The sequence below is a fragment of the Danio aesculapii genome, chromosome 24, assembly GCF_903798145.1.
Source record: "Danio aesculapii chromosome 24, fDanAes4.1, whole genome shotgun sequence".
In the NCBI taxonomy this organism is placed as follows: domain Eukaryota; kingdom Metazoa; phylum Chordata; class Actinopteri; order Cypriniformes; family Danionidae; genus Danio; species Danio aesculapii.
The window spans coordinates 7048301-7067988 of record NC_079458.1 but is presented as its reverse complement, the minus strand read 5'-3'; the positions used below and the strand labels follow the sequence as shown (position 1 = coordinate 7067988).

Here is a 19688-nt window from a genome sequence, read left to right as displayed (position 1 = left end):
TAAAAGTAGTATTTTTTTTTTTTTTTACTAAAATAACATAGTTAAGAGACAATGCACATTAAAATAGAGAATAACTCTCACTGGAGTTTTAGAACACTAACCTCATGCACAACAGGACCCCTTTAAATGACACTTAAAGGGACAGTTCACCAAAAAAATAAACCTTTGTTTACTATTTACTGACCCTCAAGGAGTTCCAAACCGTTTCTTACTCCTGATGAACATGAAAGAAGATGTTTTGAAAAAAGCTAAAAATCTGTAACCATTGACATCCATAGTAGGAAAAAGAAATCCTATATAAGTCAATGGTTATAGGTTTCCAACATTTTTCAAAATATCTTCTTTTGTGTCCAACAGAAGAAAGAAGCTCATATAGGTTTGAAACAAGTAAAGCAGGGGTGTCAAACTCCACAGACCTGCACAGTTTAGTTCCAATACAACTCCAACATACTTAACTGTAGGTTAAGGACTCAATTAGTTTGATCAGGTGTGCTTAGTTAGGGTTGGTACTAAACTGTGCAGAGCTGTGGATCTCCAGGAGTTTGACACTTGTGAAGTAAAGGGTGAGTAAATGATTTTCATTTTAGGGTGAACTATCCCTTCAACATTGAAATGCTCTTATTTATATGACCACATTCATGTGTTTTGTTCATACCTGGAGAATTCCATCCCCAATAAACAGAAGTCCAGAAAGTTCAGCTGCAAACCCAAGAAGGAACAGAAGTATGAACAAATAAACAACTTGCTTTTGCGTACAAGAGACGAAAGAGTAAATAAACAGCTTACCCTTCTGTTCTTTTGATATTTTGGAAATCACAACAGGGATCTTGTGTTCAGCGCCACCCTATGAAAAAATAATAATGTGAAGACATTCAAAACCTTGCAGAAATTTGAGAGAGCTGAGTGACGGCTGAAAGAAACTGCACATTCACCTTGATGCTCAAACCAAACCCTCCGATTGTCTGCCGACGGATCGTTACTGTTCTTTCCTGCACACAATCAAAGCAAATGTGTCACTTTCATGCCACACAGTGTCTCTGCACGCTGAAAAAAGAAACTAGTTTACCTTTCATTTCAATTTGGTCCAAGGAAACTGAGTAGGTACTTAATTAATTCTAATTGCCTCCTTCTCATGTCGATTTCCCCAGGGGGGGGGGAAAGGCACCATGCCAACAATGCCAGTAACTTAATTAAAGGGCAGCGAATACAATATGATCTATCTGTGTAAAACAGTGCAAAAATTGCCGTCTACTGTAATGACAGTGATATATGAAACATAGCGATCAAAATACCCTGCTGCAAATGCACAGGAATATACACTACCTGACAATTTGTCGATCCCAGTTGTAAAAGCAACAAATAATATCTTGACTTCTAGTTGATCATTAGGAAAAATGTCCAATGAATCATCTGTTGAACTGCATCTCAATCATCACAAATACTGCAGAAGACCCATTGGAACCAGCATGGACCCAAGATTCTCACAGATATCAGTCAAATTTGGTAAAGGAAAAATCATGGTTTGGGGTTATGATCTGGGGAGTGGATGGCAACATCAACAGCTTGAGGTATCTAGACATGTGTGCTGCCCATTACATTACAAACCACAGGAGAGGGGATATTCTCCAGCAGGATAGTGCTCCTTCTCATACTTCAGCCTCCACATCAAAGTTCCTGAAAGCAAAGAAGGTCAAGGTGCTCCAGGATTGGCCAGCCCAGTCACCAGACATGAACATTATTGAGCATGTCTGGGGTGAGATGAAGAAGGAGGCATTGAAGATGAATCCACAGAATCTTGATAAACTCTGGGAGTCCTGCAAGAACGCTTTCTTTGCCATTCCAGATGACTTTATTAATAAGTGATTTGAGTCATTGCAGAGATGTATGGATGCAGTCCTCCAAGCTCATGTTGGAGTCAGACACAATATTCATTCTTTCTCCACTGCAGCATGACTTTATATTCTATACTGTACATTATTGCTGTTAAGTGACAAGACTTTTGTCTAAGCAAAGTCAGACCTTACTGTCCTAATGAAATCATTCAAAATCAAGGCATGATCATATTTTATTTGGGTAAAATAAGCGTAATCTAGAGGCCTTTGCCTTTCATATAAGCCACTTCTGATACCAAATGATCAACTAGAAGTCAAGTTATTATTTGTTGTTCCTAAAACTTGGATAAGTGACAAAACTTTTGCCAGGTAGTGTACAGTTGAAGTCAGAATGTTTAGTCCTCCTGAATTATTAGCCCCCCCTTTTTTTTCCCCAAATTTCTGTTTAACGGAGAGAAGATTTTTTCAGCACATTTCTAAACATAATAGTTTTAATAACTCATTTCTAACAGAGCTCAAAATTGTGACCGTTTTGGTCGTTGCATCTACACATTTTAGGCACGAGAGGTTCTGTTTAATCCTTTATTTAATCGTCAGATGATGTCAGCCGTGCAAGTGGCAACTACATGTAAAAGTTAACACCAAGTACACCATCGCAAAAGGGTTTGCACTGACTTAGATTAAAACTAATATTGCAGCTAGGTATATGTCAAAAGCATGTGTGCAATATCAGACACCACCCGTGAGAACAGCACAGTTATCTTTAACAAATTTATTCAGGTAAAGCAGTGCGTGCAGTGCCGGTGAGCGGTCCGTGTATCTTTTTGCTCACTTTTTTATGTTATAAAAATAGATTTTCTTGGGATGAACGGGATTTCGTTGAGACGTATTTTCCTCATGCATGCATGTATATTTTTTTGCTCGTTAGTTTTGATTAGTGTTCATTTCAAATGCAATAAATCTGTTTATAAAACATGTAGTAACGGTGCTCCTAATTGGTGGGTGCGACAAGTTAGGAGTACAAGTGCTACCAAGCAAAAAGATTAATTTCGTGCCCTGTCAAATAACTGATTTATTTTATCTTTGCCATGATGACAGTAAATAATATTTGACTAGATATTTTTCAAGACGCTTCTATACAGCTTAAAGTGACATTTAAAGGCTTAACTAGGGTAATTAGGTGAGTTATTGTATAACAATGGTTTGTTCCGTAGACAATCAAAAACAGATATTGCTTAAGGGGGCTAATAATTTTGAGCTTAAAATATTTGTAAAAAATTAAAAACTGCATTTATTCTAGCCAAAATAAAACAAAAAAAGACTTTCTCCAGAAGAAAAAATATTATAGGAAATACTGTGAAAACTTCCTCTGTTAAACATCATTTGGGAAATATTTGAAAAAGAAATAAAATTCACAGGAGGGCGAATAATTTTGACTTCAACTGTACGCTCTGGGCAGTGGCAGACTGTTTCAGACAATGGGAGCGGAGGTAAAACAAAAGAGCGGAGGTTAACAGGAACACACATAAAATCAGTCAAAGCAAATTCCTACAGGCGTGAGGACACATTCCAGAGCTGAATAATGACTCAGACTCTTTTCTTTGCTGGCGGCTGGATATTGTGAGGTAACGCCGCAGGGTATGTGCTGTATTTATATCATCAGCGGCACAAAATATTTCAACGAGTAAAACTTACAGGTGTGATTAGCGAAGCTGTTGATGCAGACATTGTTCAAGAATGATGGAGGATATGAGAAGCTTTTATTTTTAGGAATTTAGTCTAAACAGAAGCATGGTATTCATTTGGACTTGAGAGTCTATCCATCTATCCATCTATCTATCCGTCTATCTATCCATCCATCCATCGTTATCCATCCATCCATCGTTATCTATCCATCCATCCATCGCTATCTATCTATCTATCTATCTATCTATCTATCTATCTATCTATCTATCTATCTATCTATCTATCTATCTATCTATCTATCTATCTATCTATCTATCTATCCGTCTGTCCGTCCATCCATCCATCCATCCATCCATCCATCCATCCATCGTTCTCTATCTATCTATCTATCTATCTATCTATCTATCTATCTATCTATCTATCTATCTATCTATCTATCTATCTATCTATCTATCTATCTATCTATCTATCTATCTATCTATTTATCTATCTATCTATCTATCTATCTATCTATCTATCTATCTATCTATCTGTCCGTCCGTCCGTCCTTCCAACCATCTATCTATCTATCTATCTATCTATCTATCTATCTATCTATCTATCTATCTATCTATCTATCTATCTATCTATCTATCTATCTATCTATCTATCTATCTATCTATCTATCTATCTATCTATCTATCTATCTATCGTTCTAAATCTATTTTTCTGTATATCCATCCATCTACCCATCCATCCATCTACCCATCCATCCATCTATCCGTCTGTCTGTCTGTCTGTCTGTCCATCCATACATCCATCCATCGTTCTCTATCTATCTATCTATCTATCTATCTATCTATCTATCTATCTATCTATCTATCTATCTATCTATCTATCTATCTATCTATCTATCTATCTATCTATCTATCTATCTATCTATCTATCCATCCGTCTGTCTGTCTGTCCATTCATCCATACATCCATCCATCGTTCTCTATCTATCTAACTATCTATCTATCTATCTATCTATCTATCTATCTATCTATCTATCTATCTATCTATCTATCTATCTATCTATCTATCTATCTATCTATCTATCTATCTATCTATCTATCTATCTATCTGTCTATCTGTCTGTCTGTCTGTCTGTCTGTCTGTCTATCTATCTATCTATCTATTAATGCATCCATCTGTCTATCTATCATTCTATATCTATCTGTTTGTCCATCCGTCCATCTATTTATCTATCTTGCATTTATAAATTTATATTGCATCATAAATTTATGAATTTCCTTAGTAAAACCAGTTTTTAAATCATTTATTTTGAGACCGTGTCCCTTTTATGCAGAATCTTCACATAGTCTTGCAGTAGTTAAAAGACTTCACCATATTAAATCATATTTCTGGCTGAAACAAAACCAGTTAATGCCATGTTTTTACGTTAAAACATTTTGAGGCTATGTGACTAATCCTTTTCATCCTGCGTGTATTAGAAGATACAGTCACCGACATGTAAACAGCAACAGATCGTGTTGTTGAACAGCTGTTTCGCCTCATCGCTCATTTTTAGTGTTTACAGGATCTGCTTTATAATGCAGATTGTCGAACTCACGCTCGAGTAGAACGGCTCTCCGGACACACAGATGACGTCTTGCTCTTGAATGGTGAGAATATCTTTGGCCAGGTGCAGACGGATATTGAAAGGCTCCTCGCTACCATCCTGAAGCAGATAAATCCCAGTCTTTGTCTGAAACAGCCAAAAGAGTCACACAAACATCTGTAATCCTCGCTTCACAACATGCAGTTAATTAGCCGTGAAATTGATCGCATGATAAATAGCGAGAGCTGGTGTTTTTCGCGGAGTCACTTCTTGCCTGGTGGAGATGCAACTGAGAATTAAAGTCAATGCGGAATATGAAGTGGAAAAAACTATTGGGAGGCCATCTGGAATTGGTTATTCATTTATGGAGGATGTTTTGCTGCTCGTCCAAGTGGCCGCATCAGTTATCTATCTGATGGCGGATTAAACATCTTCACACTGCGCATTATGTCATAATTACTGATGAAGCTTTTTCAATACGTGACAAAACGTCTCCAACAAATGGATAATGAAGTCCAGATGCTCTTGAATACATTGTGATGTGACAGACAGGCTTACAGTAAATGTGGCTCCATATTTATTCTCTGTTCGCCACTTCTGTAGATAAACGTCGGAGAAAAAATTACAGAACAGTCTTGTAGCCATAAGGCTTAGGAAGCACTTTCGCTTCGAACAGCCTTGTAAGATGTAATTTTCAGTAATAAAACGTTTGTACCCTACAGTAATCATTTAAAGTAAAACAGATAGGAGGGAAAATGGTACAGTCTTTAAATAGCACTTCATTTATGGGTGTTTTTATTCTGAGAACTTTTTATTCTGAGAACAATTTTGGCCCTGTGGACATGAAGAAAATCATTTCTCTTTTATCACATTTTATACTCGCTTATTTAGTTAATTTGCCCACTTAAAAATATAAAAATACATACATGCTTGTGAGGAGAATTCAGTCATTTTTGAGAGATGTGAACATTTCCATCACATATTAAATTACTTTTTGGGCTTTATTTTAACGATCTAGTCAAAGACCTAGACTAGATCTAGACTTCAAAGTCTAAAGTGCATGGCGCAAAAGCATTAAGTGTTAGGTGTGTGGACAGAACCCAGACGCAGATCAGCAATAAAAAGAAGCTTTATTAATTAGGAGCAAAAACTGGACACAGAGCCCAGATTACTAGGGATGGCTGACGTGAAACTGACGTTTCGACACAGTGTCGAGATCACGAAGCGCAAGTGTTTCGAAACACTGTACCGAAGCATGATCCGAAAAACCCAGGTCACATGACTAAAGTGTTTCGAAACACCTGGTCACGTGACTAAAGCGATTCAAAGCATTGATCAGTTTAGAAACGTTTCGAGACCTGGAGAATCTGCATTTGACTGACAGGGTCAAAATCAAGTTTAAGTCGCGTATGGCCTAGTGGGCCGTGCGTGTGCGTGTGCGTGTTGTCACAGACTTCAAATGACTTTTGGGTTCGAATCCCGACTTGTACAAATACTCCAAAATCATGATTTTATGTATTTTAATCATGTTACTGTTTATGGTGTAGTCTAGATATGATACAGCTGCAGACATACCGTCAATTTACCATCATTTTTGTAACTGTAAAACAATAATTAATATTTTTTCAGTACTGTGATGGTTGGGTTTAGGGTTGAGGTAGACGTTAATAAAATACAATAAATGGGAAATTTAATGAATAATATAAATAATTCTTGTTAACTTCTGTCCACAACTGTTTTATGACCAAAACAAGCCATATTTATTCACAAAGTGTTTATTTGGATGTCAGACCAATGTTGAAACAGAACGATGCACGAACAAAGCATCTCAAACTGATTTTAAAGCATTTCAAAATAGCTGTATCAGCCTAGATTCGAAACAACAATCCTCGCGTGGAAGTCAGGAACCCTAACCACTCCACTATATCACTTGAGGGGTCAACCCTACAAAGTGGGGTTTAATACCTCAATTTGCTCAACTGTTCTTTGCTGAAGCTGTTCCAGTGCAATACATAAAAAATGACCACTGGGCGTCACTGTAGAGTGGGGTTTCGAAACGTTTCGAAGCTTCGACACATGCTTCAACTGTTTCAGTGTTTCATGAAGCCTTGCTTTGCCCACCACTACAGATTACAAACAAAAAACTCATGGTAGGGTAATCAGTCATTTTAAGTAAAACAAAATAAAACAAGGCAGAAAAACAGACAGGCATCAAACTACACGTAACATGAGAAACAAAGCACAGACAACAGCAAACTGGGAGAATAAATAGAGGAGCAAACAAAGCCCAAAACGAGGAGCTCAGGTGAAACAAATTAAAATGAACAGGTAACAAGATGGGCGGGGTTTAACTAATAGACAAATGAGCACATGGTAAAAAACCAAACACAAAACAAAAAGCACAGACAATAAACAGGAACCAATGCAACAAACAAACTAAACAAGACATGCAGCTGCAACACAACTGCATGCAAAGACATGAACAGGAACCGCTGACAAAAGCAAAATACCAAACAAACAGTAGACACAGACATGGAGCATGAACATCCGAATCCTGACAAAACTGTAACCACAGTAGACCAGTGCCAGAATCCGAATGCCATGCACACACAACAAATTGCAGACATAAGTACACAGCTTAAGATAACTTGACCCTGTGCACTCAACACAGAAAAGAGTACATGGTTCAAGCAAACTCAAACCAATGCAGTCCCGAAAAGAAAACAAACAAGAGTGTCAGAGTTCTGTCACAAGCTAAGAATTAAATAAACATAAGACAGAACCCTGACATTAAGGACGTGTCTGAATCCATTTTTGTTATTTTAAGAACGGAAAAATCCTAATGAGTTATTAATCTCTCATCTCTTATTCCCTTTAAGAGTCAGTTGCGTCACCCCATAGCGTATTTGCTATTTACATGGCGACTTTGTAAGTGGAAAAACTGAACGCTTCACTAGCGAGAAAACAGTTAATCAGACCATCTGCAGCGTGAGGATAAAAAACGAGCCTCTTCCATTCGGCCTCTTTACTTTACTTTTACTCTTTACTCCTTTACTTTCATGGTAAAGGAAACTGTGTTATACGCACTCCACCGAAGACATCTATTAGCCTACATAATTAATTTTGTTTGTTAAGCGCAAAGATTTGTTTCAAAACTTTTTCTAAATTCAGTTATAATTTCCAGCAAACGAATAAATAAACAATAATAACGAAGTGTGGTCAAACATTAATATATCCAAACACACGTCCTATTCTTGTGCCCAACAGGTGGACAAATCTAAACTTGTTTTTATTCAAACAAATATAAATATGCATATAATAAATAATACTGCTAATAATAACAACATTATACAAAATGTCAATAATAAACTGAAAAAGCCCCCCCCCCCCCCCCCCCCCCCCCGAGCTGAAGAAGGCATGGAGGCAGTGCTTTTTTTATATTTCTGTAACATTTTAATCCTTTATTTTTTTAATATGTAAAGATATTTGTGTATTGCTGTACATCCTGTGTGTATTGAGCGATGTGTAAGCGTTTGGACCTGCAAAAGCGCATAGCTTATTTAGCGCATTAATCTTATTATATGTAAACTTGACTTTTAAGAAAAGTTTTAACAATTTCTCAAAGGATATCTCTCTCATTATTCTGCTATTAAGCAGCACAGAAACAAATTTGAGAATCCTAACCTACCTAAAAGAGAAAATGTTTGGTCACATTAACATCTGACTTTTTAAAAAAATGACTATGTGCCTTTTTATACAGTGTATGTAAACTTCTTGTTTCAACTGTATCTCTACCACCTAAAATGTATTTAAACTGAGAGCAAAGCTGCACTTGTTTAGATTTTTCCATGATGAACACAGAAAAGGTGAGATCTCATTAAAGAATTCTGCTTAGAAGATACCTGAAAAGTCTCCTGGTTCATCTCTTCTTCAATTCACAACAGTGTCCACACTGAACTGAACTAAACTGAACTTCAACACAAAACTGAACTACACTGTTTCAATTTACTATAATCTTTTATGTGAAGCTGCTTTGACACAATCTACATTGTAAAAGCGCTATACAAATTAAGATGAATTGAATTGAACTAACACACTGCACTGGACTTTTAGTTGGTCAATGGCATGGTCTATTTCAGTTCCTCAAAATATCGATGCGCCAACAATGCACCTTAACACACCTCCTTTTTAGACTGGCACACCCATGAGTCCACAAAGTGGGAAAATTAGAGTTGCGCTGGTCTGAAAATAGCAACAAATTGCACCTAACTGTGGTATATATAAGATTTTTAGTGTATTAATTGCTGTTTTGTTGCCAACACACACTCAAAAAAAGTTTTTTACTGCTTGTTTAAGCTACTTAATTACAATGTGCTAAAACAACAGAATTCTTGAGATTTTTTTGGGACGACTTAATTGTTTTATGTTCAATCCCCTTAAATTTGTAAAGTAACTTAATCGATTTGTGTTGGGACAACATGAATGATTAGTGTGGAACCTTGCATATTTTACAGTGCACTAAAACATGCAAGGTTCCACACTATTCATTCATGTTGTCCCAACACAAATCAATTAAGTTAACTTAATCTTAAACAAACTCAAGTGGATTGAACATAAAAAAGTACATCTGCCGAAAAAAATCTTAAGAATGGTGTTGTTTTAGCTCATTTTAAATAAGTAGTTTAAACAAGCAGTAAAAACTTCTTTTTGAGCGTGTGTTGGCAACAAAACAGCAATTAATACATAAGGTCTTACGTATACCACGTTTAACTATAACAACTTTTCTTTAAATTGCTATTAAACACAAAACGTAAATTAATATGTGATGGAAATGTTCACATCTTTCAAAAATGACTGAATTCTCCTCACAAGCATGTACGTATTTGGATATTTCAGTGGGCAAATTAACTAAATAAGCGAGTATAAAATGTGATGAAAGAGAAATGATTTCATTCACGTCCACAGGGCCATAAATGAAGTAAATGAAACACCCATAAATGAAGTGCTATTAAAAGACTGTACCATTTCCCTCCTATCTGTTTTACTTTAAATGATTACTGTAGGGCACGAATGTTTTATTGCTGAAAATTACATCTTAAAAGCCAGTTCGAAGTGAAAGCGCTTACAAAGCCTTATGGCTACAAGACGGTTTGGTAATTTTTTCTCCGACGTTTATCTACAAAAGTAGAACAGAGAATAAATATAGAGCCATATTTAAGCCTCCGACAGGACACTTTTTTTTTTTTTTTTTTTTTTTTTTTTTTTTTAAACAAGATGGTAATGGTCTAATCTGATTCAATGGTTTATGCTAAACTAAGCTAAAAGTGCTCACACCCGACCTGGAGATCAACTGAATGGATTCAAAAATAGTAACTCTAGGGGAGTTTTAAAAATGAACCTATTTGCAAAAAAGGTGTGAGTTCGCTTAAAATATGTACAGTCTGAATACTCATAAGATCACATTGAACTTTCATAATCGTACATGAAAAACTTGATTTTCATGGACTATAATGAAAGTTTAATTTGATCTTATGAGTATTCAGACTGTTCATTCATTCATCCATCCATTCATTCATTCATTCATTCATTCATTCATTCATTCATTCATTCATTCATTCATTCATTCCTTTATTTTATTTTTGGCATAGTCCCATCACTGGGAAACACCCATTCACTCTCATTCATTCACACACATACGCTACGGCCAATTTAGTTTATTCAATTCACCTGTAGCGCATGTGTTTGGTTTGTGGGGGAAACCGGAGCACCTCCTTGCTTCTTACGTCCTTGTCGCAGCACCAGTGGCACCAAAAGTAGGCACCGAATTTCATATGCTGATTCATTGATCCTGCTTGTGAGAGACTCTTCCCACTCTCAGCTTACATCATTCAAAAGAAAAGTTCCACATTGTCCCCCGATAATGTCAACAGACTGGACTGTCTTAGCAACTGGCTGAATGTAAAGGAGGACTAGTCAAAATTGTTTCTCCTTCATAATTAATGTTCTCAACTATCAGCAATACATCTTTTCAATGAGCACAATTGTTTATGTTCAACGCTTTATTATTATTACAATTTTACAATTTCCATATTTGCAATGCCTGCATTTTGGCTTTTTTTTGCAGTCCACTTAAAATCCAACATGGAAATATTTTTTTTCTTTATTGGCATTGATTGTTTTGAAATTCAAATGGCATTTACATGCCTGTGTTTTTATTTCTGAAATAATTATGGCTGTCAAGCCAACAGTTTGAGGATCTTGTTTACAGGAAGAAATCTGTGTAACAACTTAAACAAAAATTCTAATAAACAATTACATTTTGAATTTAAATAGTTGTTTAACTTGTGTTTACATTAATTTTACATTTGAAAAGCCAAAATTACAAGTTTCAGTCTTTTAAATGTGATTTATCGCAATTAACTGCAAAAAAAGTGTATATATATATATATATATGTGTAATATATATATGTTGATGTGGGTTTCCTCTGGGTGTTCTGGTTTCCTCCACACTGCAAAGACATGGGCTTTAGGTGAACCGGGTAAATTAAATTAGCCGTAGTGTATGAGTATGTGTGTGAGAGGGTATGAGTGTTTCCCAAAACTAGGTTGTAGCTGTAAGGGCATTCACTGCCTAAAACATACGCTGGAATAGTTACTGTAGCAGTTCATTCTGTAATGATGACCTCTGATAAATCAGAGACTAAGCTGAAGGAAAATTAATAAATGAATGAATGAATAAATTTTCATAAAACTCTTTGTCATAACCTATTGGCTATAAATTCTTCCAGTGCATTTTTCTATAGCTAAGTTCACACAATTTAAAGAATTTATTTCACACTTTCTGCACTTAATAAAAATAACACCTCGTTTGTCATTTATTAAAACAGTATTCAGTTTTCAACCAAGCCCAGTAATAGATTCACAGTGAAATCTCTTTCAATGCATTAACACCATTAGGTGTATCTACAACATCCTATCAGACCTGATAAATATTTAAAATCACATTATTATTTAGTGACTTCTATTCAGACATGTAAACATATTCCAGCCTTCTTAAAAACATATTTTAATTCAGACAAGTATAAGTGCATCTGTAAACAGTTGAACATTTTTTGGCTCAAAGCATATTTAATAATCGCACAAATATGTTATTTCCCCCCAACATCATATTATTTGATTTCAACACTCTCCTTTAAAATGCTGTATGCGACCTATTGTCTGCATATCCACTTGTCAGCATTATATATATATATATATATATATAAAATAAACAAAAATAATCTCCAGGGCCCAGTTGTGTTAAAATCAGTTCCTATGATGGCCAAATTGGTTAGCAAGCAGCTGCGCTCATAAAAAAAAGAAGAGATCTGGATTTTTCTGTCGAGTCTGGGCATCTGCATCATTGAGCTTTCTTGCAAAGTCAGTCAAATACTTTACACCAGGATAAAATTTATTCCATAACTTCAGTTGCTAGGACACATGCTTGATTCTGTTGCCATGGAAATAAAGTGTCAGCCATTTTTAGTGTACCCTTGAGACTTTCACTCAAAATATGCTCTGACATAGACTTTGTCCAATGCAGAAGTACAATTACCGTCAGGAAAATTGCATTAATTTGCAGGTAATTTGCAAGAAACGCCGTCAACATCATTGTCATCGAGTTAAATTACATGAAGTTCTAAAAAAAAAACATCCAAACATAATTCTAATGTCCTTTAAAATATATTTTTCTACTAAAAATAAAAAGAGAAAAAGCTGACCACAGTGTGTTGAATCTTGTGCTTCATATTAAAATAAAAAACAAAACAAACCACCTAAACATAAGTCTAGCGTCGTTTAAAATGTATGTTTCTACTAAAAAAGAAAAAAAAAGCTGACCACACTGTGTTGAATCTTTGTTTCATATAAAACCATCCAAACATAATTCTAACTTCATTTAAAAATGTACGCTTTCTTCAAGAAATAGAAGAAAGAAAACAAGCTGACCACATTGTGTTGAATCTTTTTTTTGTCATGGAATTTTTATTCTTGCAAATAAATCCTGCACTTCATATTTAAAAAACAAAACAAAAAAAACACCCAAACATAATTCTAACATCATTTAAAGCATATTGTGGGATGTGGTGGGATATGAGATTGGCATCATGGATGTGCAGCTGACAAATCTGCAGCAACTGAGTAATGATATCATGTCAATATGGACCAAAATCTCTGATGAATATTTCCAGTACCTTGATGAATCTATGCCTGGATGGATTAAAGCAGTTCTGAAGGCAAAAGTGGGTCCAACCCGGTACTAGTAAGGTGTACCTAATAAAGTGGCCGGTGAGTGTATATGATAATGTACACAAAATAGCCATAAATTGATTAATCACTCAATCACTCATCTAAATCTTAACAGAATTGGATAATATTTTACAACAGAGTATTGGAGTAAGTGTAGCCACATTTTGCTAAATGTAATGAAATGTGGCTATTCTTACTCCAATAGATCATACTCCTCAGTCTGATCACACATTGGGCTCTATTTTAATGATCTACACGCAAAGTCTAAAGCACAGGGTGCAAAAGCTTTAAGAGCGTGTCTGAATCCACTTTTGCTATTTTAAAGACGGATAAATATGCTCTGCGCCGCAGTGCATGGTCTAACAGGATTGAGCTTATTCTCTTAATGAGTTATGGGTGTGTTTTGAGAATAAACCAATCGCATCTCCCATTCCCTTTAAGAGTCAGTTGTGTCGTGCCATGGCACATTTGCTATTTACATGGCGGATTTTGTAAGTGGAAAAACCGAACGCTTCACTAGTGAGAAAACAGTTAAACAGATAATCTGCAGCGCGAGGATAAAGAATGAGCCTCCTCCATTTGGCCTTTCACTTTTTTTCTTTCGTGGATAAGGAAACGTGTTGTAAGCACAGACATCCATTAGCCTACATAATTAATTATGTTTGCTAAGCGCAAAGATTTGCTTCAAAACTATTTCTAAATTCAGGTGTGATTTCCAGCAAACGAATAAATGAACAATAATAACGAAGTGTAATAGAAAAACTGAGTTATATCCAAACACACATGCTGTGCCCCATATGGTCCAAAACCTGACAGATGGACAAATCTAACCCTGTTTTTAATACAACAAATATAAATATGCATATAAGTGTTACAACCATGGTCACAACATCAAATAAGGAAGAACACAAATGGATCGGTCTAGGGGGTTTATTAACTGAACCACCAAACGTAAACAAAGTGTGGGAAGAAAACACAATCAACTAAGGCTGAACACGAATGGAGTACAACTCCGTGTCTGGACGGCCGCTCAAGTTCCCGTCATTGAAATGCTTCGAAAACTCTTAAATCGCCGACGGTCAATGGTCTGTAGGTGCGAAGGAGTCAAAACACAAAAAGCAACAAAACACTAGAAGGCGACAAAGTAACAGAAATAAATAAATAATAACTACATGGACATGTAACAATAATAAATACTACTGCTAATAATAATAACATTATACAAAAGGAAGTTGTTATGAATAAACTGAAAAAGCCCCCCGAGATAAAGAAGGCATGGAGGCAGTGTTTTTGATATATTTATGTAGAAAGTAATAATTTTTGTAATATTTTATTCCTTTAATTCTTTTTCATTTGTAAAGATGTTTGCGTATTTTAAGCAATGTTTAAGTGAGGTCCATAACTGATGCACTCTGCGCCAATAATATCCAACTGCAGGCCCACAGAACCACACACATTGTAGGCACACACAATCTGCCACACACAATCTAGGCAAACCATATATGGTTACGACGGATGTTAATGTTATTAACGTCTTCTTGGACATCGTCATCGATATATTTTGATATATGTGGTGAATAAATATTGTACACAATAAACAATATAGTGTTTACTTTACTTTATTTCACAAATATTGCGATCGAGATGGGCGAATGGGGAGCGTTGTTTCCGATCGCCGTTCAATATAATAGACTAAACAGTTTTCTATCAGTCATCAAGGATGATCAGTCATTATTATCTGACAGAGTAATTCAAGAGTTCACACTTAGATATTGTTTGACAACTGTTAGCAGGTTTGGCATGCTGTCCCGGGAGAGGACCCTGAGCTCGGAGATAGGTGAGCCCAGGGCTCCCGCCTGGTCCATAGAGCATATGAGGGGAGTACGAGATCAGGTGGTTCTCGAGAGCTCCCCGTGGTAAAAGAAAAAAGGTGGAGAAGGGGTGGATGGGGGGTTTCTTCGGAAAACGAAGATAAGAGAGTAGTTCTAGCTAGGCTACTTATAGTGAGTTGGGGTTAATCTGATTGGCTAACTAGTGAATGTAGATGAGTGGCCAGCTGCAGTCAATCATATCACATGCTCCTCTCGAAATTAGTTTGAAAACTTCACATATCGTAGATGCTCGTTTGCTGGCCTTGCTGAAAGATCTAAATTGGACAGGTTTATTTTATATAATGGATTCATTCATAATGAAGGAAATAATTGCAAGTTAATATAGGCAATAATACATTTTAAATGTAATAAATGTATAACACTATATTAATATTTTACTCAAGCAATTTAATAGTGTGTATTTGCTTAATTTTCGAATAACTTTTTAATTAATGATTTCCCACATTAAATACTGTAGTAGGCTTAATTTATAGTAAGCAACATATTGTTTTTAAACCAAAATGTAGCAATAGAAACAAATTAACTATTAATAATTAATGAAAAAAATACTAATAATAAGTAAATATATATGAATAATTAACAGCTGTGACAGTTTATTAAAATATATTAGTTTATAATCAGATAATCAGTTAAGATAATCAGTTTATAACTATCTTATATATTGTTTAAATGATTAACTATAGTAATTAATTTTAATGTGACACATTATTGTTTGCTTTTTATATTTTACAACAAAGTGATTTTAACCAAGTATGATAATATTAAGGTCCAGAATTAGTTTTTTACACTTAATCCTACAATTAGACGGTCTGACGTTTTTTTGTGTATGTGGACACGTGAATAAAGTCATAAGTGTCTTTAACCAATTATTTTCATTTACATAATTTAGTTCAGAAACTGCAGAGATGTTAAAATGATCGTTTTGATATAATAATAATAATAATGACTGAAATGGGAAACCATATTTGTGAAATTCAATAGGTGGCGATAATGCTGAGTTAAGTTACCATATATGGTTTGCCTAAATCGTGTGTGCTAGATTGTGTGTGCCTGAAACGTGTGTGGTTCTGCGGTTCTGCGGTTCTGCCTCTGTGCTGGACTTTAGACCTGCTTTCTGACTTCATAAAAAAACACTCAAACGCAATTATAACGTCATTAAAAATATATTTTTGTACAAAAAAAAAAAGAAAAAGAAAAAAAAAGCTGACCACACTGTGTTGACTTCATATTTATATTTAAAAAAAAATGGCACAGCTGTGTTTGTAAACAGATAGAAACACTTCTGTCTATATACACGAGACTTTCTTCCTCGGAGCGCTCATTAATCTTCCACACATAAGCGCTCGTCCGTGTCCCCATTTCTCAGCCCAAAAGCTATTAAATCTGTGCTCTCTGCATTCATAGTAGTCCTGCATCCCATCCCAAAGCGCATCAGTATAATGGAGGACCCGCTGAATGTCTTGAATTTTAACATACTGAGGGGGGAAACAAACCAGACCAGTCGAGCGGACGATCAATATCCCTCGGTGGTCGATAGATGATGATGCATAGGACGTAAAGCACAGTCAATCTGTAATTATCACAGAATAAATCCGAGCAAAAGTGATCGAGGCCACCGATTAAGTAAATGCACGGAGTTCAATATTGCTTTGAGTTGATGTAATTTGCCTGTGAGAAATCGGTTAAATCGGACAATGTCATTTTCACAATAATTCACGACTAACACAAGCTGCATTTCTAAAGCACATGAGAACATTGGATTATCTTTCAAAATCAGTTATTGTTGGTGTTTATCTGTTTGCAGTGTTATAAGAAGTAACACAAGCTATGTAATCAGCCTTTTCAAGTAACTTACTTAGTAAATTACATTTTATTTTGCATGAAGATATCAGAGCTGCCTTTTCAAAAAAGTAATGCAGCTACTTTCCTGTCCTTATGTTGAGGAGTAAGTGCAGATGTGTTATGTACGATGTGTAAACATGAGACTTACTGTGGTTAAATGTGATAATATACACACTTGAAGTCAGAATTATTAGCCCCCCTTTGATTTTTTTCTTCCTTTTTTTAAATATTTCCCAAATGACGTTTAACAGAGCAAGGAAATTTTCACAGTAGGTCTGATAATATTTTTTCTTCTGGAGAAAGTCTTACTTGTTTTATTTCGGCTAGAATAAAAGCAGTTTTTAATTTTTTGAAACTCATTTTAAGGTCAATATTATTAGCCCCTTTAAGTTTTTTTTTTTTTTTTCAATAGTCTACAGAACAAACCATCATTATGCAATACCTTGCCTAATTACCCTAACCTGCCTAGCTAACCTAATTAACCTAGTTAAGCCTTTAAATGTCACTTTAAGCTGTATAGAAGTGTCTTGAAAAGTATCTAGTAAAATAGTATATACTGTCATCATGGTAAAGATAAAATAAATCAGTTATTAGAACTGAGTTATTAAAGCTACTATGTTTATAAATGTGTTGAAAATATTTGCTCTCCGTTAGACAGAAATTGGGGGAAAAATAAACAGGGGGGCTAATAATTCAGGGGGCTAATAATTCTGACTTCAACTGTATATATACAAAAACATTATTTAAACAAACAAGCATGCTCAGCTCAGAGATTGTACACAATTGTACTGCAATGCATTTCCCTTTTTAAGTAAATAAAAACACTTTTAGAACTTTTAGGTATATTTAAATGAGCAATGTAAGATTGTATTATATTACTTTTTAAAGTAACTTCCCCAACCCTGTATCTATTTATACAGAATTTGTTTTGTCATGGGTCTCTCTATTTGTATGTAAGCATATCTACCAAATAAATTTTTATAACCTCTGCACGTGCAGAACTTCATTAAAAAAGTTTTATACATAATAATTTTGAAGGATATTAATTAATAGCACTCGAAAATGACAATTCTGTCATCATGTACTCGCCCTTGACTTATTCCTTGAGTTTCTATTGTTCTGTTGAATGCAAGCGAAGATATTTTGAAGAATGCTGGAAACCTGTAACCACTGACATGCATAGGAAAAACAAATACTATGTAAGTCAATGATTTCAGCTGTCCAACATTCTTCAAAATATCTTCAGAATTATTTTTTTTTGTGTGAACTATCCCTTTAAGAACATTCATTCCTTAAATTAATCTTTTTAACCCTCTACCGCATGGTGTTGCCATGATATTTAAGTTCATTTCCCTGCCACTGATTCTTTAAGACCTACATTGATTTTTTTGTTGTTGTTGGAAAGAGAAGACCTTGGTGTAGCCAATGATGTGCTTTGGTTAAGTCACATGACATGCTGTGTTTTTCTTTAGCGGGATTTCTGACAGGCTGGCGTTTACTGTGAGTAGTCTCTGAATGCAAATGTAAACGTCAATAAAAACAAATAAAAACAAAGGATCAAATTATGTCAGTAAGTTATGATGACATATTCACAACTCAAATTTTTTTAATCAAATTAGTTTTTTGTAAATCGATCAAATGTGTGTGTTGCCAAATGGCAACACTGCAATAGTGGAGCATGCCATAATTCAATGGGTTAGCTAGCTACCAAGACCAGCTGTGAACTTTTAAGTTGTCACAATAACAACATAAATGCTGGTAATATAATGTTGATTACTTGCATGTTAATGACATTTGCGTAATGAATTAAATCTAGTTTTAATGGCAATACTACTTTTGAATAGATATGAATACAGGGAAGAGTGTATTAGCAAGCACCACCATGTTCTATAGTAAGTGAAAGAAGAAAAGGACAGAACTGGCTCTTCCTGCAGATGAAAGTGAGGAAGAGATGGGTTTTACTGACCATGAGAATGATGCAGACTGGACATTTGATAAGAGCAGTGATGGAAACAGTTCAAGTAAGTTAGCTCAGAGGCAGATGAGATGAGGCGTAGTATAGTATATAGTATAATATATAAACACTGTTAGCTAGTAGCTACATTATTCTGATGCATCTGGATATACTAGACTTGTTATTTATTATAATATTTACTGGAGAAAATATTTATAATTACTGTATGTTGTATCCATGATAATGCAATATTATGATTGTTTTCAATAATATTCAGCAAAAAAAAGAATAGAATAAATGAAATCTGTTGGAATATCAGTATGACAGGTGTCATTTATAAGTTCTGTGTTAAAGCTTATAATACTGCAACATTAACTAAATCATTTCAAACAACTAAATTATTAATTATAAAGAAAGTTTTAAATTTAAAGTTCTAAGTTAGATCCACTGTTGGATGTTGTTGCCATATGGCAACATATCATAAAGTACCTTAAAAGGTTTTTTTCCAAAACTTTTTACAGCACTTCAAGTTAAGCAATTTTAAGAAAAGAAAAACAGTCAAATATTGTTTTTAATAGATCTATCATAATGCGTGCAGTAGAGGGTTAATTTCC

At 35.0% G+C, this 19688-nt stretch overlaps 1 protein-coding gene across 1 annotated transcript in view; it reads right to left on the bottom strand.

The window, feature by feature from the left end:
* sntg1 (syntrophin, gamma 1) overlaps nt 1-19688 on the bottom strand; it is a 97666-nt gene that overhangs the window by 50447 nt on the left and 27531 nt on the right. The window contains exons 3-6 of the mRNA XM_056451185.1: nt 5113-5247; nt 933-989; nt 787-844; nt 656-699 (exon numbers count right to left, since the gene is read on the bottom strand). Coding sequence (XP_056307160.1) covers nt 656-699; nt 787-844; nt 933-989; nt 5113-5247 — 294 coding nt within the window. The remainder of the gene's footprint in view (nt 1-655; nt 700-786; nt 845-932; nt 990-5112; nt 5248-19688) is intronic.